Here is a 25,495-nt window from a genome sequence, read left to right on the forward strand (position 1 = left end):
GCAACATTTAATCCAACCAATCGATTATAAAATTATAAAAGATTATCGATTTGAATATTTTGTTATTTAAGATTCTGCCTCTCTCCCTTTTAAAAATACAGTAGGGTTGAGAGCTTTTAAATTGGCTAGATATTTGACACCTTTGTATGACAAAGTATACACCATGGCTTAAGTGGTTAATAAGGATAATCAATTGTTGATTATGATACATCAGTTAGATTAATTGATGAATAAAAATAAAAATAGGCCTGGCCTGATCCAATCCTCCAAACCCTTCCCGCTCAATAAAATACCCCAGCGTTCCACACATCCTAGACTCTTCTCCTGGCTGGATGTGATTTAGATGGCATGTTATTTATAGTCAAAAATAGATAATTGCCTGGTCAGCAATAGTTTCAATTGTACAGAATGTTATTTAATTAGATGCTATGGAATCCTAGTTTCTCTGTGGCACTAAAATGTTCTCTCTGCACTCTATGCAATTATTTACCTTGTTTGACTAGAGTTCTTGTTTACTCTGTTTATCCAATCTATTTATCTGAGTTTAATCTCATCATGCTTGTAAATCGCTCTGGCTAAATCAGGAACAGTTTAAACACTTTTTTGTTTTTCAGCCATTCAAAAATAGCTAGTCTACAAGCTCAGCTATTATTAAACAATGTTGATATAATGTGCCCTCTTATGCCTGATTTGTACTACAGTAGGTGGTGTGCTGTATAACTGAGGCTTTATGTACTCTGGCATAAAGTATTTCAAATAGGGTGTCCGTGGACCAAAACATATCAATTTGACATTCGATATTTGACGTCCTCGGCATGAAAATGCTTGAGAACCACTGTGCTGACGTACCTGCGGCCGCCCCAGCAGCTCTGAGCGTGCGCGGGACGCAGAGTCCTTCTTCATGTATTCAACGAAGCCATATCCCTTGGAGTGGCCGCTGAGCTCGCTGTACACCAGGAAGGAGCGCTCAATGTTGCCGTAGGTGCGCACCAGCTCCTCAAACTGCTGCGCCGTAAACGTGTGGGGTAGGTTGGTGACACACAGCAGGGAGTCGGTGGGCTGCAGGGCGACCGTGATGGAGCGTCCCCGAACAGTGCTGTGATGGAGGGAGCGGATGGCATCCTGAGCCTGGTCCCCGTTCAGCAAAGTCACAAAGGCTAGATGACGTGACGGAGTGGATACAGGGAAAAGACAAGACGGAGATACGCACAAACCAACAGACAGACAGATGGGTAGGCAGACAGACAGACGACAAGGAAAGAGATGAGGGAAAAGACAGAAGGAAATGGATCGACAATTAGACATACATAAAGAAACATTTAGAACAGATATACAAAGACGGCAAGTCACAGAGAACAGATAAAAACAAATGCAAGTGTGAGACAGGAGGAGACAGAACGTGGAGAGCACAGTCAAAGACAATCATAAAGACATGCATTTCAGTCACAGACAGACAGACAGACAGACAGACAGACAGACAGACGGACAGACAGACAGATAGACAGACAGACAGACAGACAGACAGACAGACAGACAGAGATACACAGAGAGAAATACAACAAATTAGCTAAATATAGGGAGGCACTGGATCGAGGGAATCCAATTTGAGTGTGACACAAACACAATACACATGCACACATTTTGCAGGAGGCAGAATAGGAGTGACAGAGAGGTCTGTTACTATAGACAAATTCACAGAGGGTTGCCTGGGTGCGGCCATTACTGAGGTGTACCATTAAGCGCAGCAGCACTGATTAGCTACACCTGGCCTACGGAGCACCTTCTCCATGGATTACACCTCAGTAATGGCCGCGCCCAGGGCACCCCTCTGTGAATTCGTCTATACAATGCCTTTTATTGGGTTTAAGAGGTCAGAAAGAGGCTTGTTGACCCTTGCACAGCAACGACCATGGACAGATTCATGGGCTGTGAAATGAGCGGCATTACATGTATAATGTAATGTGTACATAAACCTTTATTTTGTGTGTGTGTGTGTGTGTGTGTGTGTGTGTGTGTGTGTGTGTGTGTGTGTGTGTGTGTGTGTGTGTGTGTGTGTGTGTGTGTGTGTGTGTGTGTGTGTGTGTGTGTGTGGGCGTGCGTGCACATGTAGGGTTTTGTCGTGTGTATGCATGTGCGTGCGTGCATGGGTGCGTGCGTTCTCTAGTGTTTGTTAGTACTGTGTGAACTGTATGTCTCAGTGTGGAGAGCATTGAACACTCATCTCAAAAGAAACAAAACATATAGATTATACGCAAACAGCTTAGATGGCAGTAAGCCAAGTTTAGAGCGAGCAAGCAAGCGATACAGTAGATAGAGAGAGAGAGAGAGATATGAGAATAAAGAAGGGGTGAAAAGAAAAGGACGAAATCACACGCTTTGGTTCTTACTATATTAATAAAGTGGCTTTACACAGAGGCAAGCCTCAAGCAATACACCATCTAATGACATAAAACGCCATCTCATGTGCACAATAAATGAACAGTCCTCGCTGCTGATGTCTGAACTGAACCTTTGGCTGCAGGCCATGAAAAAGCACAGGACAATTGTTTTATAATTTCACCCAAATCCTCTCTCTGCAAAGTGGAAACATGCATGGTTGCTGTAAGTGCATTGTTACTGATGACAATGTGTGTACAGTGTCTGAAGTGCTGATTGGGCCATTTCAATAGCCTATGGGCTGTGACTCAGTGTCATGTCTAATCAGCTCTGCCGGCTGTTTCAAGCCAGAAAGTCCAGTCTTTAGCTGAAAACATGCCCTCTAGACAGTGTGAAAAATGGAATGTGTAATTTAATAACAAAATAATATTTGATATAATATTTCACTGGAATTCTTCACAGTAATGTGTTTGTATCTGAAATGCATTTATTTGTGTAATGTATTTTAACATTAACATATACCACAATGACAACACCATTGTTGTTTTCAAATAGCCTACAACCCAGCAGCATTGCTGCTGCATTGTTTAAGAGCAACTTCCATGGTTTTCAAATGTTTTGTGTCCAAGGCATACAGTACCAAAGGGCAAGTCAGAATCTCAAGGTATACTTGTATTCCTTGCAAAATAGCCTCATATCAAAATTGTAAAATATGCGCGCACACATCCGCCTGGGTGACGGCAGACCGCTGGGTGAGCGCTGGCGCTTTAGCATGGGGGCTCAGATCAACATGATACAGTATGGAATGAATTCTGCACTGGCCATATGTGGAGCGTGTCCTGAGTGCACAGGGTTTGATGAGGTCATGTCAGAACAGGTCAGCTCCATATATGGAGATATAAGGGTGGCAGTGGGGGCAGTGTCTTGAGTGTACAGTGTTCCATTAGGTCAGATCAACATGAATTCTGTATTGTCCATATATGGAGTGTCATGAGGCGTGACTGACGGACTCTCTCTCTCTGTATCTCTCTCTCTCTCTCGTCTCTACTGTGAATCTGCTTTTCTCCATGTCTTGTCCTTTTCCTCATCACAGTCACTTTCTCTGCTTCCAATGATTCTCTTTCTGTCTTTGTCTTTCTCTCCGTCTTCTCCCTTGTCTGTCCGCATCAGAATAAATCCCCCACTTCCTGTCTGAATATTTCTCTCTCTGTATCCTCCCTCTGCCTTCCACATTTCATCATTGCACATGCAGGCTACGCTTTTCTGTCTCTCTCCGTCTCTCCCTCCCTCTCTGTATTTCGTTTCTCCTTTCTTCCGTACTGCCTCCACTCAAATCAATTACTCGTCCTATGCTCTCACACACACACACACACACACACACACACACACACACACACACACACACACACACACACACACACACACACACACACACACACACACTCTTATGCCAAGCTGAGAGCCTAATCTCTTTTTAACCCACTAAGTACACTAGCTAACATTAGGCTTTATGAGGATATGGTTGGAATATGGGCTGGGTGCTACTCTAAAGCTCCCTCTCATTGTTGTTTCCTACAGAACAATACAGCCGGAGGGGTGGGGTGTGGGACCAAAGTGAAATCCTGTTCAATACTTTATCTGCGAAAGAAAGAGAGCGAGTGAGCTGGAGAGAGAGAGAGAGAGAGAGAGAGAGAGAGGTTTATTAAAAGTCTTGGTGTAATTCACATGCAGCAAATCACGTGCTAGCACTGACAGACTGCAAAAAGAACAGTATTAACAAAAGAAAATAGGAAAAAAGAATCCACACGCATATAACAAAAGCAGCAACGTCTTAATTATGGGTATTTGCTTCTGAACATACCGATTAGTCCCCATGCCTTAATGAGTGTGTGGGGTTGAAGGAAAATAAATATATATTATATATACACGGTATATCTTTTCTTCTTCTATATATTTTTTCTTTCTGAAATCACATCAAAGGCTGTAATTGTGCTGTCATGTTTCCTACCGAATGAGCTAATTAGAGACAGGGGAGTTGAAGGAGACAATGTGGACACCTTAATGAGCTAATTAGAGACAGGGGAGTTGAAGGAGACAATGTGGACACCTTAAAGTTGTTGATGCATAACGTTACCGGCGCTGTGCACGAGATGTTGCTTCTGATTCCATCTCAGCCCTATGAAGGCCCACTGCTCTGTGAAGCTGCTGATTCCATCTCAGCCCTGTGAAGGCCCACTGCTCTGTGAAGCTGCTGATTCCATCTCAGCCCTGTGAAGGCCCACTGCTCTGTGAAGCTGCTGATTCCATCTCAGCCCTGTGAAGGCCCACTGCTCTGTGAAGCTGCTGATTCCATCTCAGCCCTGTGAAGGCCCACTGCTCTGTGAAGCTGCTGATTCCATCTCAGCCCTGTGAAGGCCCACTGCTCTGTGAAGCTGCTGATTCCATCTCATCCCTATGAAGGCCCACTGCTCTGTGAAGCTTCACAGAACTAAACAACTCAGGAGAGACTGCCACTGTTACGGTCTCTCATGTCACACTGATCCTCAGGCAGATGCAGTGGTGGGGAAAGTACTGTACCAAAACAAATTTACTTAGTAAAAGTATCAATACTACAATGTAGAAATACTCTGTTACAAGTAAAGGTCCGGAATTCAAGTATTGGCATCCAAATATACTAAAAGTAAAAGCACTCATGACGCAAGATTACAAGATTACAAGAGTTCTTTCCTGTGATCCAGCTGGGTATACAGTGTTCAATCACTGGTATAAGCCAAACCCTTACTTCAGCATTGAGCATTAAACTATAAAGCGGAAGATGGAGCTTCCGTTTCGTCTTTACAGTCGCGCACATTTATCCTAATATAAATAGAAAACATCTAAGCATATATAGCTTGTTGCTTAGCAGAAAAGGAAATATAAAAATAAGCTTTAAAATATATTTTCGTGAACGGAAATGGCAGCTTCCGTTACTCAGCTCATATAGGTCCAGACTCTATATAGCATTCGGAGATTGTGGAATAGTTGTCTACGCGAGACTAGCATGACAGTGATGCGCCAGGCACGAGGCTTGGAACTACCTGTTGTATAATAAACAAGTAATATATTAGGAACAAGCATGAGGACCTGAGGGTGAGAATTAATATATGACGAGGAATTGTGTTGTGAGCTTGCATAGATCGGCTATTTTGGTGCATGATTGGGAGCGCAACAGAGTTCAGTATACACCTAGCATAAACAACTGCTATCAGCTCTATCTAGATGAGGACATCAGGTGCAACACTGACATAAACATGCATACAGCATCCACCTGCCTGACTGAAAGAGATAAGACCCGTAGTAACAGGACAGGTGTGTGTAGATGCTTTTGGTGTGCCCCAGAGTGTGTGTGTGTGTGTGTGTGTGTGTGTGTGTGTGTGTGTGTGTGTGTGTGTGTGCGCGTGCGTGCGTGCGAGAGGAGATATAGAGAGTGCCTATAGATCAAAGACTTCCAGGCACATGTGTGGGCTGTCCTGATTTACATGCATTTTAGTGTAGGCCTACTGACTCACACGGTAGACAGATGGACAGATGACGAAATGGAGGGGGGGGGGGCTGGGGGCTGGTGTTAAAGAGGGGTAGAGCGTGGTGACAAGTTGCTGTCCAGGGAGGCAATTAGAAGCGCGAGAGAGCGACTCCGGCGATGCTGCCACTTAAAGTGGGAAAACAAAAAGAACAGATAAAATGAAGAAATGAGGGGGAAATAGAGGCATGGAGAGAGGAACGACTCTCATAATGACTCGTCAAGCCTCATTTATACGTCGTCGTCACACGGCGGCGTATAAATTAGGCACCACATACGCACACATGTGCACTCACGCAGATATACGGACTCAACACATAAGGACGCATGCTATGCTGCTCATACTGTGAACCGTAGGGCCTCTGTTTGAATAATTGCTCTTAATGTGTGATAATAGCAAGAGCAGTTATGAGAGTGGGTGTTTCAAGATGCGCTCCGAATGCTGCTCAGTGCTCAGACTGGAAAATATCTGCTAACTGTTCTCTGCCTCTTGACACTACTGTAAGCATTGTACAGGATAGATGCATGGGTGGATGAATAGATGGATGGCTGAAAATCTGATGGATGATGGATGAATATATGGATAGATGGAAGGAATTTGTGCATGTGCATGTGCATGTGCATGTGCATGTGCATGTGCATGTGCATGTGCATGTGCATGTGCATGTGCATGTGCATGTGCATGCGCACAAACACACATTTCGATTATTATTATTATTCTTTATTTGAATCCACAAATTACAATTAATTTTACAAGGAAACAAATATAACGGGGTTGACAGTTCATGTTCACTTAAGGATACACATGGCACCTCCTTCTCCACACAGACAAACTGCCTATAACAGCCGAAACAGAACAGTATTTGGCAAGTTGTTTGGCTTTGCTTTTTGTCATGCCAGCTATTCTTAGACCACTCATGGTCAGTTTATGCACATGGCCCACATGGCCCAGGCTTCCGAATATCAGTATGGCAAATCTACAGCGATACCCCAAGTTTGTTATACTTCCAAGTAATGGTTGATACTTCGAATATTTATCTTGGAATGCCTGGTCCATGTACAAATCAAAGACACAGCCCACACACACAAACACACACACACACACACACACACACACACACACACACACACACACACACACACACACACACACACACACACACACTAACATTACTATATCCTGCAAACGAAAGAGATAAAAAGCTTGCTCGGGGACATGTTTACACATGAGTAGTGAACTGGTGCCACCTCATACAGCACTGGGTTCAACTTCCTTCTACTGAATACCACAGCGTGCATCATTAACACCCAGTTAATCCACTCTCTTATCAACTCTCTCTTCTGTTCAGCAGCACAGAAAACTCACCCACCAACCCCTGAAAAAGAGCATGCTTATCCAAGTCACTGCGGAGGAATCAAAGGGAAACAGAATGAATTTTGGATGGAAACAACCACCAGGCAATAATGAGAAAACAGAAATGTTTTAGTTTGAGCTGCTTCAGTGGCGGTGGACTTGTCTATATGGGATGCGTACTAAGATTAGACCCACCAACCGACCGACATGCGGAAATAATGGTTGCAGTTATGTTTACGTCTACAGTATATCGTTGCTGTTGGACTGAAACCTTGTATATCCATATTCGTTTTTTCGTAAATTAACGCCCTGCTCTCAGTCATACAAGAGTGTTGTAACTTGTGAGTGGAAATAGCTTTGCCGCTTGTAGATCGATACTATTTTCATTATTTTAAAATGTTTTTTTCAATAATTATGAAAGGTTTTGGACACAGAAGTGCATGTTGTACCATGAGCTACGTCAAAAGTTAGTAAATAGGTGTAATAAGTAACATAGATCTGATATGGTTAAGCGACACAGAGCCACTTGTTTGGAACATAAGATATTTGCATTTGCAGAATATTTAGAGAAAGCATGACAAAGAAAACACATAATGTGTGATGTATATTTAGAGAAAGCATGGGACAAACGGACAAAGAAAACACATAATGTGTGATGTATATTTATTTCTGTTTTGGTTTTGTGCAGTTTCTGTGTGGGAAGTCAATGTGATATTGTTTATATTTTTTTGGTGTCTTGTAATCCTGTAAGGCATGGGTCTTTATGACAAGACACGGAAATAAAAAATCATTCATTCATACAACATACACCTGACATCAATGATATGTTATGTTAGTACCATTTTGGGTGACGAACACTCATGAAGTCTGTCCTGTACTGTGTGGCTTGTCTTTCTCTCTCCCCATTCTCACACACACACACACACACACACACGCGCGTGCGCACGTGCGCAGCCGCGCACGCAACACACAAAGAATCACCAGGCCGATTAGTTTTTGCTGCACTCACAGCGCTGTGTTGTCTTCATTACTGGACAGCACAGAAGCAAATACAAAGGCCTCCATTGAAATGGCAGGATTCCCAGGATAACCCAAACCATTGTGTTCCCAGAGCCCTGGTTCCGGAGCACTGCAGAATTAGCACACATTCCTCTGTCTTTCATTGCACATAGGACTATAGTATATGGAAGCCACCGGCTGAAAGTCTGGTTGGTTAGGTGACTGACCCACTGACTGACTGACTGACTGACTGACTGACTGACTGACTGACTGACAGATCGCCGATCGGACAGATCGGACAGATGGGTGGGTGGCAGGGTTCTTGGTTGGCTGTCATTATACCTACCTAACCATAATATTATTATCTGTCTAATTGTAATTCTGAGAAACTGCACATTGTGTTATCATAGAAGTATACATAGTACATGTCTGCCTGTATGAAATGTGCCATACAATCTGCAATCTACTGGTAAAAGTAAACATCAACTTTATGAAATTATGTAGGCCTATTTCAACATCCATTATGAACATTCTCATGCCGTTCCCTATACATAATTATGCAAATAATATCAAAACCTTAATTTAATTTACATTCTCCATGTTCCTCTCATTGTCCCACAACCAGTCCAAACTACTGAATAAACTATCTATCTATCTATCTATCTATCTATCTATCTATCTATCTATCTATCTATCTATTTTTATTTTGGCAATGTGGGAAAAGGAGGGGTCAATGAGACAGTGGGATGGTGAAGCCTGTCTTATAACATTGTGCACCTCAGCCAAGTGTGAAGCCATCTCAGCCATCCTGGACAGTTCACAACTGCAGCTGTTAACTGGGATTATCAGAGAGATCTTGAGTGACCTATGTTAAAGCTGGGAACATGACCAGCAAGTTTAAAACACATTGCATTGGAAGGCTTTCCTTGTTTGCAGGCCAGATTTTGGCCACTTAAAAGCTCTGCTGATTTTAGAACAACATTGTAACGGTCTGCCAGATCTCTGAGGTGTACCGTGTTCCTGACAGAGCAAGCCGTCTGATCCGGGATTACACCTGCTAGAATTGGGCCGTTAAGGGTTGAAAAACACAGATTCATCTCGGCAACCATCCAAGAAAGCCAAGGGAGACAGGTTTGTTGATAACAAACCTGCTGTGCATCACATAATTGTAAAATTCAGATTTTACGGGTGCCAGTTTCAAATTGCAGCCGTCCGTAGGTGCCTTTTGAGGGTGGTTTTGAAGGAGTCAAGGGATTTGCATGTCTTAATGACTGTTGGTAGGGCGTTCCACATTTTGGTGGCAGGTACAGTACCTGTCCCACAGCTACAGTCAACTACTGTACATAATACAGTTTTTTTTAGAGAACTTTGCATAAATACAGATGCCTGTAACACCAGAACATTTTCTACATCTTTGCATTTGTGATTATTTACGGGGTGATTGTTTATAACAGGTTAAATAAATCCCTGGCTTCTGGTAGCCTATTGCTTGACAGGTGTGAGTGTGACACAGTGCTAAGTTTAGTTCATATCCATTAAATGGATTTACTTTCAATCTGTCTAGCACATCTCTAACTGGCCCACTGCCTGGCTGTTCTTCAAAGCAGTAATGCATTCTGCAAAAAAATCTTTCAATTCTGTAATGGCTAGCAAACACGTATGGTACTCCTCCACTCTACCCTATGTTCTGTGACATAACGCAATGGTTCCCAAACTTTTTCAGCTCGAGACCCAAAAGTGAAGTTTGATAGTGAAAATAGCCGGTCTAGAAGCTCACAGCGCGTTGCATTGTGCTGTGCTCTGAACTTGTAGATGTGCTATTTTCACTACTTCTTAAAAGTTTTCTTTTCCTAATTTATGGAATTTCTTTATTTAAAAAGAATAACGGGATATTTACTCTCGAAGCACAAAAATGGTTCCCGACCCACTGTTTGGGAAACACTGAAACGGACACATAATAGACAAGCCAACTGCTCAATCGCTAACTTCACCTGCTGAACAGCATTCATGCATATTATAATTCACTGACAATAGTTCCTGCTGCCTCCTGAGCACATCACTCAATTCAATCATGGAAGGTGATAATCACTGTGTGTAGTGTGGTTTGAGTATGACTCCAGAAATGGATCAAGCCGTTTTCATACAGCCGAGAAACCTTCCCGCTGGTTGTGGCTGGAGATTCCCCTCATTGTGGCCACTGGCCACGGAAAGGAATGTCTTGTTTAGCTAAGAATGATGTGACGCCAACAATAGGGCTGATATGCTTCCGTCTCTCTTTCATTTCTGCTTCAGTGTAAATCACTGTTTCCCAAACAGTGGGTCGGGACCCATTTGTGGATCACGGACCATTTTTATGCGTCACGACTCGAGTAAAAATCCCAAAAGAATTTTTTTTGTATTAAAAAAGGAAAGTATTAGTTTTAATACATTTAATATATAGATTTAATATTACATACAAGAAATTTCATAATTTAAAACTAGTTTGGGTCCCGGGCAAACGTCTAATCTCTCTTTTTGGTCTCGACCTGAATAACAGCGCTACCATGAGCAGCGCTGGCTTTAAAGGATGCCAGGATAGCATGCTAGCTTTAGGGCAAGTGAAAACCAGTTTTAATGATTTGTATGAAATATCCTACATTAAAAACAAAAAAAATAGAGATATGATGGAATATTCTAACCATTCCAAACCAGCCAGTATAAGCTTCCAAACCAGTTAGAATAAAAGGATCAACCCTTAGTTTTGCTAAGGATATTGGGACATCTTCACTTGATTTGGGCCACAATGCTTTAAGCCTCTTCTACATTGATTTCCCCTCCCTGCTTCCAGTCTGATGTGCTGTGGAGAACTGCTCCCTCTGGGGTTTCTTCTCCGGGGTGTAGTCTCTCCTCTCATCTGCGTCTATCTACTCTTGTTTTGCCCCGAACTGCTTTCTCTCCTATCTCGTCCACCTCCTGCACTCTATTCCTTTTTGTTTCGTGGTAATATCAGATATACTGTAACCTCCCCAAATTCATATGATCATTCAGGCTTTTAAATTTACTATGCAAATGACATGCAAGTAGAATAGCTTAGCTTGTTTACCATGGTCTTTGGTCTACAGCCAGGTCTCTGCTTTGTCTAAAGCATTTTCTAATGACTATTTGTTTGGGTCAAATTGGACTAAATAAAGGTCATCAGTATAAAACGTTAGCCTCACTGACTTTGCAATTGCTCCAGGCAGATTAAGTCTGGCCCTGTTCAACTGCTTCAGGCAGATTAAGTCTGGCCCTGTTCAATTGCGGGATGACTTTGCGCCCCCGTACGTAGTAGTGAAGCACGGACCAGATCTGTCTGGAACCAGGCAAGAACCAACCAGGGCCCTATTGTATGCAAATATGAGGCGGGCTTATCACATGTTGAACCAGGCTAGAACCAACCAGGGCCCTATGCAAATATGAGGCGGGCTTATCACCTGTTGAACCAGGCTAGAACCAACCAGGGCCCTATGCAAATATGAGGCGGGCTTATCACCTGTTGCAAGAGATTTGTTCCTTTTTCACAACAAAGATGGATGCCGACATAACAGCAGTAGTATGGTTATCCATGGTTAGATGAGGTCAGTGTCGTGATCTTCATTTATGGAGATGGCCATATATGGTAGTGTGACGTGTCACGAGGCGTGATGTCACAAGGCGTGACCATATATGGAGGTGTGATGTCACGTGGCGTGACCATATATGGAGGCGTGATGTCACGAGGCGTGACCATATTATGGAGGTGTGATGTCATGAGGCGTGAGCATATATGGAGGTGTGACGTGACACATGGAAATGCAGGTTTTCATAGTAAATGCGACCTACAGTTGGTTTTAATCTTTTCGTAACAGCCCCTTTGAAAAAAGTCTAACACAGGAAAGTACGAGACTAATATCCACGCATTGATATTGTCCGGCCATGCAAGGCTAAGAAAACGTAGGCTATTTAGTCCCGTAATGTTATCATTCATCAATCCTGATTCTTGTTTTACATGCCGATACAAGGATTGCTACATGCATGCTATGTCAACTCTATGCACAAACTCCTGAATTTCATTTATCAAAAGTTTCAAGCCTGAAATGGGTTACTGACTTCTCTGCGGCTAGAGTATGTAGTATAGAAATACACATCCAGCCTAATTCCTGGCAAAGATGAGTCTATTTCTAGAGTAAAATCTAAAAGACCGAATTAAGATGAAATAAAAAATACATCTGCTTACATCATTCATATACAGAAATGTTCAGCGAGCCATGCTGCCCCCCAAATGGCACACTAGATAGTAGCTGAGTTAAACGTTTAAATTACTCAAAGAATCATTTGTGAGTGTGAAACATCTCTTTTATGAGGATATTTTGATGGCAAAACCAAACAGCCTAAAACCACATTAATTATTAGTAATTAAAAGGGATTTTTTAAACAAGATTCTGACAAGAAAAACTTGGCAACCCAGAGGGCAGGCACTGCAAGAAGCTGATATCAATATTTTGGATGTGCAAAGTCATTTAATGCAATCAGATAGGACTTTTCTTTTTTAAATGTGTTTTTGCGGCTTTTGCCTTTATTTTATATTTTGTATAGAGAGACAGACAGTCGGCTGACAGGAAATGGGGGAGAGAAATGGGGGAGTGACATGCAGTAAAGGTCGTCTGGATCGGGAGTCGAGCCCGTGGCACACTGCCAGACTCGGACTACCGGCCAAGGTTCATGGACCGCTGAACATTTTAAACTGGGCCAAGTGCTGGCTAACAAGCTGCTGGCAAATGGACCACAATTTACCTTGGTTGGAGGGAGTAAAGGAGGGAAGCAGCCAGGAGGGATAGAGTTATGGAAGAGGGGAAAGATGGCAAAATGGAGGATGAAAGGAGGGAGGACAGGGCATTCAGGGCAGGGAGAGAAGGCTGGAAAATGTATACACAGGTGCACGACAGTGTGTCCGATCTACAATGTCAGTACACACATAGGTGCAACGCTTTCTGAGCTTGTAGATCGGCTATTTTCATGCTTGATACTGGCACACAACCGAGTATAAATCAGGCATCAGAGAGGAAAAACAAGAGTGCATGAGGAAGGGAGGAGAGGTGAAAGCCAGGCAGGGAGCAATAAAGGATAGAGGTAGTGGTAATGTAGGTAAATGAAGGAAGGGCAAAAAGGAAAAGATAAGTAAAGAGGAGAAGTAGGGAGGGAAGGGGAAGACAGAGGGAGGCTGGGAATGAGAGATAGGACAGAGTTTTGAATTGCCGTCTTCTGGCTATAGAATAACCGAGGGATGGAGGGAGAGTGAAATGGAGAGAGATGACAATGGAGAAGAAGTGTAAACTTGGCTCTGGGGTATGATGGAAAAAATGTATCATCATTAAGAGCTGGGCCCGAAAGAAACGTCACACATGGAGAGAGAGAAGTGTACACAAACAGTGCAGGACTTGCCAAAACACACACACTGCAAAAGCCTGAGTGTTTATTTAACTAAGAGTGTTTCTTACAGAGTTAAATTGACTCTCTGGATTTTGCCCTGCACATATACACACAAGGACGCACAGACACATGCACACTGCACACTCTAAGTATATATGCCCTAATAAGTCGGTGGAAGCGGACTCTGGCCACAGGGTTACAGGAGAATGTCAGGCCTCTTGCACACAGTCATTTCAATTAGAGCAGAAGACCACCTAAAGGCATTAAGCACCCACATGAATGCTAAAAAATAACAGCCAGCTAAATGAGAACACAAGACAAGTTAAAAAGGAAGCAGTAGTGGATACTATTAGCAAGTTATTATGCTACTGTAAGTTTTTAACATATTATCATGCATACAGTGAGTACGGTAACCAGTCGAAATATAGGAAAAGGGGGCCTGGAAGAAAATAGGGGACATTTCAAGGGAGTTGGCAATTGACAATATAACTAGAGAAAGCTTAGCATAATAAGCTACACATTGGATGGAGATAAAAGGTGGGTGGATTGTCTGGCAGCAGGTATATCTCCAACGAAGAGACAGAACACAGTGGGTTCCCTGGCTGCTCAAACATAAAGCAGACACCAATAGTTTCTTTCGCTGGCATCTTTATGGTTTTTGAGGCATTTGTTTAATGACAGTGTTACATACTTCTAACTGTTCTTGTCTTGGCGGATGGTATAGTAAATGTTTGCCCTCTTTAGCTCTGCATCCAATATACAGGTACGCATGAAACCAGACTTTGTTGTTAAGAGCCTCAGGTGTATTTGGATTCAGTGATGGAGAGAGGACTCAACAGAGGTAGATTTTCTGAATGTCTGCCTCTGCTAATGTTTGGTGTTGGGATGTTTTCTCACATCCTTCTCTGGCTGCAAAGGTTTTATAAATGCTGCACCAAAAAAGGTTCCTAGTAGTGATCAACTCTTTTCACACCAGGACCATCTGATGGGTATAACACTGGTATACAAAAATCACAATGAAAGCTGACATTTTCACACAATTTGTTGGCGGAGATAAACACTCATGCGGTACAGCAGTGTATTTATCACCAGGGTATTTCACAACAGGACTCAGCCATCGTATCAAGCAGAAACAAGCAATGGAACTATCCATTTTAGAAGTGCCCATAAACCTGCAACTGCAAGACACACAAGACACAGACCTGGAGACTTGTACAAGAAAATGCATTTTAAGTGACCAAGAGCACGGATGTTTGGAACCATCAACAGTGGGGTAATCAGGCTGAGGGAATCGCTAGCACGCTGAGTGTTAAATTAGCTGTGGTTATCCCTGTTCCTAAGAAGCCCAATGCTGTTAGCATGAATGACTACAGGCTTGATGAAAAACGCATTGTCTGTAATCACCTGTCCAATGTTGAGATGGATAAGAATGGATAACTTTCAGCCCTCTAGACTGGTGCCCATCGAATAACCTTATTCTAAACCTGGCTAAGACCAAAGAAATTATCTTTAATTTCCGGAAAAACGAGATTATGCCCCCATCCCTGGTTATCGATGACCAGCCTGTTGAAAGGGTCGACAGTTTTAAATTCCTTGGCACCACTATATGCTGCTCCCTGAAATGGGAAGTTAACACTAGTAACATCTTGAGTAAAGTCACTTCCTACGCCTCTTAAAGAAGTTCGGTGTGACTGGGGAGGCGTTGGTTCACGTCTACAGAGCCACTGTGGAGAGTGTCCTCGTCTTCTCAGTCTCAGTGTGGTATATGGAAACACCACAGTCTTAGAGAGGAAACAGCTGGAAAGGGTGGTACGCACAGCGTCAAAAATCATTGGCCTCGACCTCCCATCCGTCTCCTCTATCTACTCCCTACGCACTAAGCGCAGGATGCAGAAGGTGATTGTCGACCCCTCCCACCCTGCCTGCTCTCTTTTCGCACCCCTGCCCTCAGGTAAGAGAGGTAAGAATAGCACTTATCCCGAGGCTGTGCGCCTCCTGAATGCTGACCCTCTTTTCACTCGCACTTTACAGCGTGAAGCTGCTTGTAATACGACGAACTGCGATGAATTGCTATTTATTTATTCAACATTAATTGTAACGTTTTGCATTCTTCTTATTTATTGGTCCCCCTCATATGATGTTTGTACTTTTGTATCTTGTTCTACTGTCTGAATACGTGATGTGAATATGTGTTTTCGTATGTCTGTTTTTAGTGCACTGAAACAAATTCCAATCAATTCTGTTGACAACTTAACATGGCAATAAAGTCTTGAATTGAATCTAATGAGGCCAAGTCCCCTCACCTGTGCAATTTCCAGCCTCTGCCTCAGCCAATTGATTGCCATGCCATGACAATTGATTACTTAACCAGTCCACTTTTCACAGTTTGCCCTCCCACACAGGCAGATACAGAGATCTCCATGTGAGACACAGACAGACAGTTAAAACAGGTGCTATAACAAGTTGACAACGGGTATTATTAGGTTCCCAAGTTGCATCGTTCTCAAGTAGGCCGGTAGCCGACGGGCACATACAGGTCTAGTACCTTTAATGTTAAATGACAGTCACTTTGAAAGTCTGAATGAGGGCAACTGCTACTTGTAAAACGGTATAATTGTTTGTTCTTTCATGAATGACCAATATTTAATGAAGACGGTTGCTTCCTCATTCAAACCTGTCGGGCTACCTGAAAGCAAACTTCACATGCCCCAACATCTTATTTACTTGCCACGGGCAGTCGGGCAGCCACTAGTATCAACCCCTGGAATGAGATTGAGAGTTCCTTTTTAGAGATGGGAGCCACTTACAGAAGGATAGGGCAACCATCAGTGCAGCATTCCACCAATCAAGCTTTCATGGTTGAAGTGTCCAGGCAGAAGCCATTCATCACTAAACAGCACATGACAGCTTGCTGGGAGTTAGCCAAAAGGCTCCTGCATGACTCTCAGATCATGGGAACAAAATCTTATGGTCTTATATGAAACGAAGATTGACCAGACACAGATTATCGTGCGTGTGCGTACGTGCGTGCGTGCTCACGCATGCATGCGTGTGTATACATGTACATTTTACACCAATTATAAACTTCCTCACCCAAAGTCTATCTTCCATTCCCTGAGGAAGTTTTGTCATTTTTATGATCCATTCTTATTAGACTACAGGTCCCACAGCAACCTGCCAACGTCAATGATTGGGGCCAGCCATGACCAATTACTGAGGAAGCTGGTACATTATAGTGTGTGCTAATGGTGCTAACAGGTCTAAAGTTTATTGTATATAGAATCTGTACCAAAATATTCATTACTACATCCAAGATAAGGCAGACATTTCAAGCTAATATTGTCTGATAATAATGTGTCCTGCCAACAAGAGGTTAATGAAGTATCATAATGGGGCACAGTAATAAGTTCTTACTGTACACTAATTCTTACAGTTATTCATACATTTTGTGAATAAATGTGAGGAACATATTCGATTTAAACACCAGCCCTCTTCTGGACATCCTCACTTAAATGTAAACAAATTAGTCTGACCTTGCCCTTTCCTGACAGACCAGTACAGACAGATAGATGACCCTGGCTGGCTGGCTAAAGAGGTTTCCTAGCTAATTCCCTGCTAAGTGTTCAGTATGTTTTAGCATTGTGCAAGGTGGGATCGATGGCGCCAGGAAAGGCTCTCATCCTCCCCTTTTACCTACTCCATCTCTCTCATTGCAAACTGTGATACCAGTGTGTGATATAATCGGTTAGTGCTTTCTGTGCTATTCTGGAGGTGTGTGTGTGTGTGTGTGTGTGTGTGTGTGTGTGTGTGTGTGTGTGTGTGTGTGTGTGTGTGTGTGTGTGTGTGTGTGCGCGTGTGGGGGTTATGCAAGAAATGAATAAAAGGCTTAAACTGTGCGAGCTGCTCCAGTGTAAATGGAAAATGGTAAATGCATTTATATAGCGCTTTTTATCCAAACCACTATTGCGCATTACGGGCTCCATTTTCGTCACCCTTATCCCTAAACTTCTTTGCCTTTTTTGAAAATCATTTTTGAATAGTTCATGTTCTAGCCTACATCTACATTGACACGTTGTGAGCTTGTAGACTGGCCATTTTAACTATTCAAAAAAGTTTTGCAAAGTAGTAAAAAAAAGGCAAAGAAGTTTAGGGATAAGGGGTTTAGTGGAGCCCATAGTTTCCAACAGAACATAATAAACATCTATGCAAGCAATCAAAACTAGACTAGTTATTATTTTTATTGTGGTGAAAACCGGGACAATTTAGTAGTCAATGTTGATATTTGTCCTGACTCAGGACACCCAGCTATGGCCAGCTTGAAACCGGGACGATCCCGGCCAAACAGTCTGGTCACCATAGGTAGACAGCAGCACACCTGAGTCTGTGCGTATCCTTCAGGACAAAGGCTGCTGCCAGGTCCCAGTGCGGCCTCTCTCCTCCCCGCTGCACACTTTATTAGTTTAGTTCACGCCTTGCCACAGCCACACACACACACACACACACACACACACACACACACACACACACACACACACACACACACATATTCTACGCCCACACACTCACCGATACCTCTGAATCTACTGAGGCTGTACATGATATACATACTCCATTTTAGGTAGTTAAAGGGGGTGTCAGTGATTTCAGTCAAAAACCCTTAACAAAAACGAAACCTAAGGTTTTTTGACCCCCAGGGGTTAACTGGGGACAGGGAGGAACTCCTTATATGGTCAGCACACTCTATAGTAGAGAGGATTATCACAACAAAACAAAAAAATAAGTGATATTTGAATTAAGTGAAATCACTGACTATACCTTTAAAGTAGCTATAAGCAAATGATGTCCACATTTTTATGACTTTCTTTTGTAAAATGCTCTAAAAAAGTTTAGTCTCTGTGACACATCTAGGGGCCACAATCTGCATTCAAAGATGTTCCTATAAGCTTTGTCATTGGTTTAAAAAAACATGGTCGAAATGACTAACCAATCAGGAAGTAGATAGGCAAATCGACCAATGACAAAGCTTCTAGGAAAATCTTTGAATGCAGATTGCGGCTCCTAGATGTGTCAAAGAGACTAACGTGTTTTTTGGGAGCGTTTTACCCATTGCTGGCTGTCTGAATATCAAAAAAATAAAAGGTCATTAAGTTTTTGACATATTATTGCTTATATAGCAGCTTTAATGTCCTTATTTTGATAAATTACTTGATTATTTTAATGGTTTCATGGGTCTCCCCTCCTGTTGCACCTTTAGAGACAGGGGTTGTAACAACAGGTAATAAGTATGTTCTTCACAGCCTCCTACTTCGCTGGGGGAGCCAATAAGGCTTATTGGATACAATAACCAATGCATCTTTGAACAAACCGACGCCCCATGGAATGATTAATACCTCGTCCGTCTTTGACACCGAAATACATGGCTGCACTCACCAGGGAACCGTTCCCTTTATCATTTGCTTGTGGTGCACCGCGAAGCGATGAAAAACGACTGTAACAAGTACGCTGTTAGTTAATCTGTAGGCATATCAGGCTGTCCACAAATAAAACCACCAGAGGGTGCTGAAGATACCAAAACAAACTGAAACACACAACCAGAGTAGACACCCCAAATTAAAGGCGATGACAGATGACACAGCTCAGCTGCAGGACTGTATGGCGTGTATGCACACCTCTAGGTTGCCATGTTTACTTCATTAACAATCTGTGTCACTAACGATATAAGTCGTAAGTGCTTTAAACAAACATTAAAAACATTAACATTACAAATCCCAGACTTGGCTGCCATATGACGTAATCTTCAAAAGCCATGCGTTGAAGGTGCTAACGCCCCTCAAAAACCCTCTAGAAGTTGTGCTTGTATACTGTTTGCTATAATGGCGTAGTGACAGGAGGAGCCATGGTCAGTGATTGCTCCAACAAGCAGCTGTTAAGCAAACAGAGAGAAGCCTGGCGGACACGTCCACTTAAATGTCACCAGTAGCAAGGGTCGTGTTAAGACTTCCGGGGTCAGACGGCAGATCTAAGATTACCTCGGCGTTCTGGATGAGACTGAGGTTGTTTAAGAAAAGGCAGACAGAAAGATTGAAACAGTGAGAGAATGTGGCCAATTAAGTGAGAGAAAAGGGAGGATAGTGAGTTATTTCATTCAAGGTCAGCAACACTGACTGTAAACCAGAGTGATAAAGAGAGTGAGACTGACAGAGCAGGAAAGAGAGAGAGAGAGAGAGAATGATTCCATTGTCAAATTGTATAAACGGTTAGTCTGAGAGCTTTTCCAGCCATCATACACACTGATCCTATAGCTTGTGAGGCCACAAAAACATTTGCGCGCACGCACGCACGCACGCACAGTCGCACACACACACACACACACACACACACACACACACACACACACACACACACACACACACACACACACACACACACACACACACACACACACACACACACACACACACACACACACACACACACACAAACAGGGGGGAATTCATGGCAACAGCACATTCCTTAAGTTTGACCTTATGGGATGGGTGTTCTAACATAGGAGTTGAGGGGGGTTCCTGAAGGAGGTGACAAGCTACATGGGGGATCAAGGCTTTCTCACGCACACACATGCACGCGCGCACACACGCACGGACGCACGCACGCACGCACACGAGTATACTGTATACGGTGACAATCCCAGAAGACTTGGAATCAATCCTCTACACCTCTAATTGGAGCCGTCAGTAATCTTCCGACATGCAGACAATTCCTGACACACAAATACACACTCACCACACATTCTGTACACACCATTAAAATATAATACACACAACACACGTACTGTACACACCATTAAAACATAATACACACACAGCACACATACTAGTACACACCATAAAACCGAGTCTCCAATCGAGTCTCAATCGAGTTAATTTCCTGACTTTCCTACTGACCCAATACACGCACGCACGCACGCAAGAACACGCACACACACCCACACACACACGTTTGTATTTCTACTATACTTGTTGGACATCAACATTTTAAGATGATTTTATGAATGCCATTAAAAAAAAACGTAAGCCTAAAGCTGAAAATATTGGATCTACAAGCTCACAACACGTCACACTGAGATGCGTTGTGATATGTTCTTGGGTGAGTGCACATAGAGGAGAGCTTGTAGACCGGTGAAGACAAACAGGAGGTATAGAGTCCCCAGCCAACAAGTATTTAGGGTTTAAGTGGTTAAAATGCTCTTTTGAAATGTTGTGGTTCCCTGTTAGTTCTTCTGACAAATCCTCAACAATCAGCTTCAATCTAACATCTGTTTACAAGAGCTATAGGGAGGTTCAACTTCACAACCTTACACAGCAGCAGAAACAGGCTTAGTTAAACATCTCATCCTTTTCCTGCAGCATTCTATCATACCAGAATCTTTACAGTGTTGATCTTAGGAGAACATCACCTTTTAAGTCCTCCTGAAGTGATCATCTTTGAAGACATTAATATGGAAATTGGACTCCAGACTAATGATGAACGGCCCAGATGCTAGCTGTCAACACAGCTAAAGTCTTTGAAATGCAATGAGCAACGCTCTGTTTATGTCGAGAGAGACGGGGGAAGAGGAGTCACTAAACGATACAGGGAAAATGAGAGCGAGAGAGAGAGAGAAAGACTACATTGAAGAATAATAGTGGCAGCCGAAGGTATGAGGAGCGAGAGTGCAGTGCAGGTCGGACACAGAGACGGAGGAGATGTGCAGCTTGAATTTTCCCCACACAGGAATTGTTGGGTAAATTTAAACAGGTCCTCAGAAACCCTCTGAGGTGCCCTTTGCCTCCCGGGTAATCACCACCCTGCCACCGTAATGGTGCTTTGATATCTCACTTGTTTACTGTTCCCTGTGCTTTCCAAAGGTGTTGCATTTCAGGTGCTTGGCTCACTCTACTTTGTAGCTAGCTATATATAGGCTCCATCTACGACTGCCCAGGAAAGAGACACGTAGGCCAAGGAAACTTCCGTCTGACTGTTTGTGTGTGTGTGTGTGTGTGTGTGTGTGTGTGTGTGTGTGTGTGTGTGTGTGTGTGTGTGTGTGTGTGTGTGTGTGTGTGCTGCAGTTAGGGTTTACCTGTGCCTTTGTTGCGATCCACGAAGCAGTACTTCAGCTCGTACTCCTTCAGGATTTCATGGACTTCCTGCAAAATGACAGAGAACAAAATGAAAGTCATATTATATTGAAACCCATTTTCTTTTCTTTCTTTCCATTTACTTTTTATCGAATTTTAAACAAGCATGCATGAAAATGAAAAGACCAGGACAATACATACAAACCAAACATAAACTTATCTTCATAGTCCTCACTAATGCTCACGATAATATTAGACCATACGGGGCACAGACAGACGGGTACAACGGGTGCTCTCTCAAAGCTCCCGACACTATGACTCAGACATAATATTGTTCTGATCAGCGGTGCAACGTAGGTGTGTGGGTTGTGTAGTGCCATTCAAAAAGTAAATGCAATAATGCATCATAAGGTTGGCTTAGTGGCACTATCAGTATGTGCCTGAATAAACAATCGAAGAAAAACTTAAAGAAGCTCTTAAATCAGTCATTCTGAATTGGAAAGTTGTCAGTATATAACAGACTTCAAAACAATTGTATTTGTATTATCTCGATACACGAGACGTCCTGAAGAATATAATGACTTCTCAGTGACAGTGCACAGTGGGAGACAGAGAGAGAAACACGCAATAGTATAGCATAGCAACCGAAAGGGCAACTTCAAAATATTTATCTGTGGAACCGGGTCAAACTAAATTGAATGCCAACTGTCAACTGCTACATTCCAAGTGCTTATCATGGTGGATTATTTTGGGGGGTCATAGCCTCAACAGGTTGAGAACCACTGCTGTTCAGCACTGGTCCTCAATGTGGGGTCCGGGGACCCCCAGGGGTGTGTTGGGGGGGGGTTAGCATTTAGCAGATGTTCTTAATCAAGAGGGACAAGGTCAACAGGTAATACATCAAATGCATAGAAACAGTAATCTAGGATCATAGGTAAACCAAAAACCTATCAGTCGAAATAATAATAATAATAATAATAATAATAATCTGTACATTTAAACTACACACTATAGGATGGCAGGTCAACAATGACCTGGCATCTGTCTTTTTTATTTTTCAATTATTCGATCAAAATCGAATAATTGAGAAGCAGGTTATTTTTTATATAATTGATTTTTTTTTTTTATATATCAACGATTCAACACAAAATAATTGTATTATACTTTGTGACACGTTGCTTGCTTGTAGATCATGCTATTTACCGTTTTAATAACATCATTAATTGTAATTGAGGCAAAGGTTTGAAATAATGGTGATATTGATGTGAAGTCATATCGCCCACTATGTTCTATAGTAAGAATGTTCATTTCAGAATGAGATCAGCCATGTGAACACGTCATGGGAGATTTGGCCCGTATATGATTAAAGTTATGTGCCGCTTCAAACAGGACTTTCAATCCATCGCACGCTTGAGTGTGCTCACAGATGCAGAGTCACTCTGCATGTCAGTTCCACAGTGTGCAGGCAGGGTGTTGCGGGATTTACGTTACCACCGTCTTCTAGAGCCATTATCTCTCCCTCTCTTCCTTTCATTTTCATTCTACTTCACCCTTTCAGCTCTCTCTCTGTGGTCCTAACCAGAATCCAGCCCACACACGCACACAGTATAAAGCGTGTGCTTGTCAGTGGGAGACGCCTGCCGCTGCCCACACAAGGGTCAACCCCATCACTTTTAAAATAGGAGCAAAAGCGAGAAGCGACTGCTGAGAGAGACGTTTCAAATTAAAGATTGAGCCCTTCAAAACAGCCCACACTCTCTTGTTGCCCCCTCCATTCCTGGAGGAGATGTGAGCAGAGCAGGGGTGTAAATCTAACTACCTCCCTTATACTGTGTAGATCTATGATTCCAGAACACAGAACAAACAGTAACTTCAAAATATATCTGCACTCACAGTAAACGAGCAATAAAAGCCTTTAAGATAAACAAGATAGACAAAAATAATATTAATATAGCATTGATCGTTTTTTATTCACAGTATGTGAGTCAATACAAAAACTGCTACGAGGATGAAACCAATAAAAGCACTAAGACTTGTTTACATCTGGGCCCTCCATTTTCAATTCATCACATGTACTGTAGGCTACAGTATGGGAAAGAAAAACTAAAATTACAGGGGCCAGTTTTGAATTGCATCTCTTTGAGAGCGGTTTGAAGGAGTCTATGGATTCATATTTCTTAATGGCTGATGGTAGGGTGTTCCACATTAGTGGCATAGGAGTGAAACAGGCTCGGCGATCTCTCTCTCTCTCTCTCTCTCTCTCTACCAGTATGTGTCACTGAGACTGAAAGCAGAGCCGTTATATTTACTTTAACTTTGGAGTCTTTCCGCTGGCGACGGCCTGGTGCGTGCGGGAACCTAATAGACAAATAGCTAACCTCGTTTATAAAATCTAGTACACTAATGGAAGAAAAGAGACACGTCTATTAGTAAATTACGTATCTCTTTTACCCCTTTTCTTCAGTAATAGTAATAGTAATAAGTGGAGAATAAATGACAGATACATTTATAGCAGCTTGCGGCAAGCTAAACAATAAAAACTGCAGTATTAAATAACATAATATGCAACTCTTTTGAAGCTATCTTTCTCGAGAAACGTTTATATTTCGATCGAGATGCGATGAAAAATCTGAAATCAGATCTGAACATCGGATGTCTGATCAGCACAATGGACAGCGGCAGAGTTTTTGAGTAAAGAGCCATGGAAGATCCTAATTAGAACAGTAGTCTATGCATGCTGTATAAAGCGACATAAAACGTATATATACGTCAATCGCAGACAACAGATGGCTATTAATTGTACACCTCAGCTATGTCTGAGCACAGGGCAGACATACTGTAGCTGAGGTCAGATGTACCGGTATATTCACATTGACACAGTGCTGAGTCCATTGTTGTGTGTTCAGTTTGTGTGTTACTGTTAACGCTAGGCACCTCTGTAGTGTAGCATGTGTGTTACTGTTAACGCTAGGCACCTCTGTAGTGTAGCAAACTGCACTCAAGAGGCTGAAGCGGAGAAAATAACTGTAGGTGAGAGTGGGAGGTAGAGACAGTTACACAAGATGAGAGGGAAAGCAGAAAATGTGTTTTCTTTTCTTCTCATAATACTTGTATAGGGAGTGATAGTAAATATCAAAACTGCTGAGAAATGCCAGCAATATAGATTAAGGTGTTTTATAATTATAATTTTTAATTATGTGTCCTCATCAAAGCCTGCGTTAATATTTAATCTGCACAGACATACTGTCTGTGAATTATCCACGGTGCCTCCACTTGGCCAGGCGTTCCAATGAACACAGTTGGTCATGTTCTCCAGGGGGAATTCTCTGTCGGTTCATTTGTGAATCTGTAGTGTGCTGTACTGTTCAGCAAGGTGCAGAACTGGGACCGATAGCGTATTCCTCTGCACGCATTACATGAATTCATGTAAATGCAATGTATACGCATTGTTATCATTGCTCTCATGCTAGTGTTGAGTTAGCACTGTGTCAGTAGCATTAGTTGCATTATGACTGCATTAGTACTGTGCACCTTAATCACTGCACCTCTGAAATATTTTGTTGTGTGAAAAAGGACAATATTATAGTTTGTTGTCATAGAAACACTCACGATAATTGTATTTAGTTTTTGCAGATAATTCAGATTATTGTAAAATCACAATTT

The 25,495-nt window shown here is 42.5% G+C and overlaps 1 protein-coding gene across 1 annotated transcript in view; it reads right to left on the reverse strand.

The window, feature by feature from the left end:
- The window catches only part of raver2 (ribonucleoprotein, PTB-binding 2), a 114,942-nt gene that overhangs the window by 82,050 nt on the left and 7,397 nt on the right, over window positions 1-25,495 (reverse strand). The window contains exons 3-4 of the mRNA XM_080770177.1: window positions 21,835-21,901; window positions 850-1,157 (exon numbers count right to left, since the gene is read on the reverse strand). Of these exons, the coding sequence (XP_080626303.1) occupies window positions 850-1,157; window positions 21,835-21,901 (375 nt within the window). The remainder of the gene's footprint in view (window positions 1-849; window positions 1,158-21,834; window positions 21,902-25,495) is intronic.

Source organism: Protomyctophum bolini (genome assembly GCF_963924005.1).
Source record: "Protomyctophum bolini genome assembly, chromosome: 8".
Classification (NCBI taxonomy): domain Eukaryota; kingdom Metazoa; phylum Chordata; class Actinopteri; order Myctophiformes; family Myctophidae; genus Protomyctophum; species Protomyctophum bolini.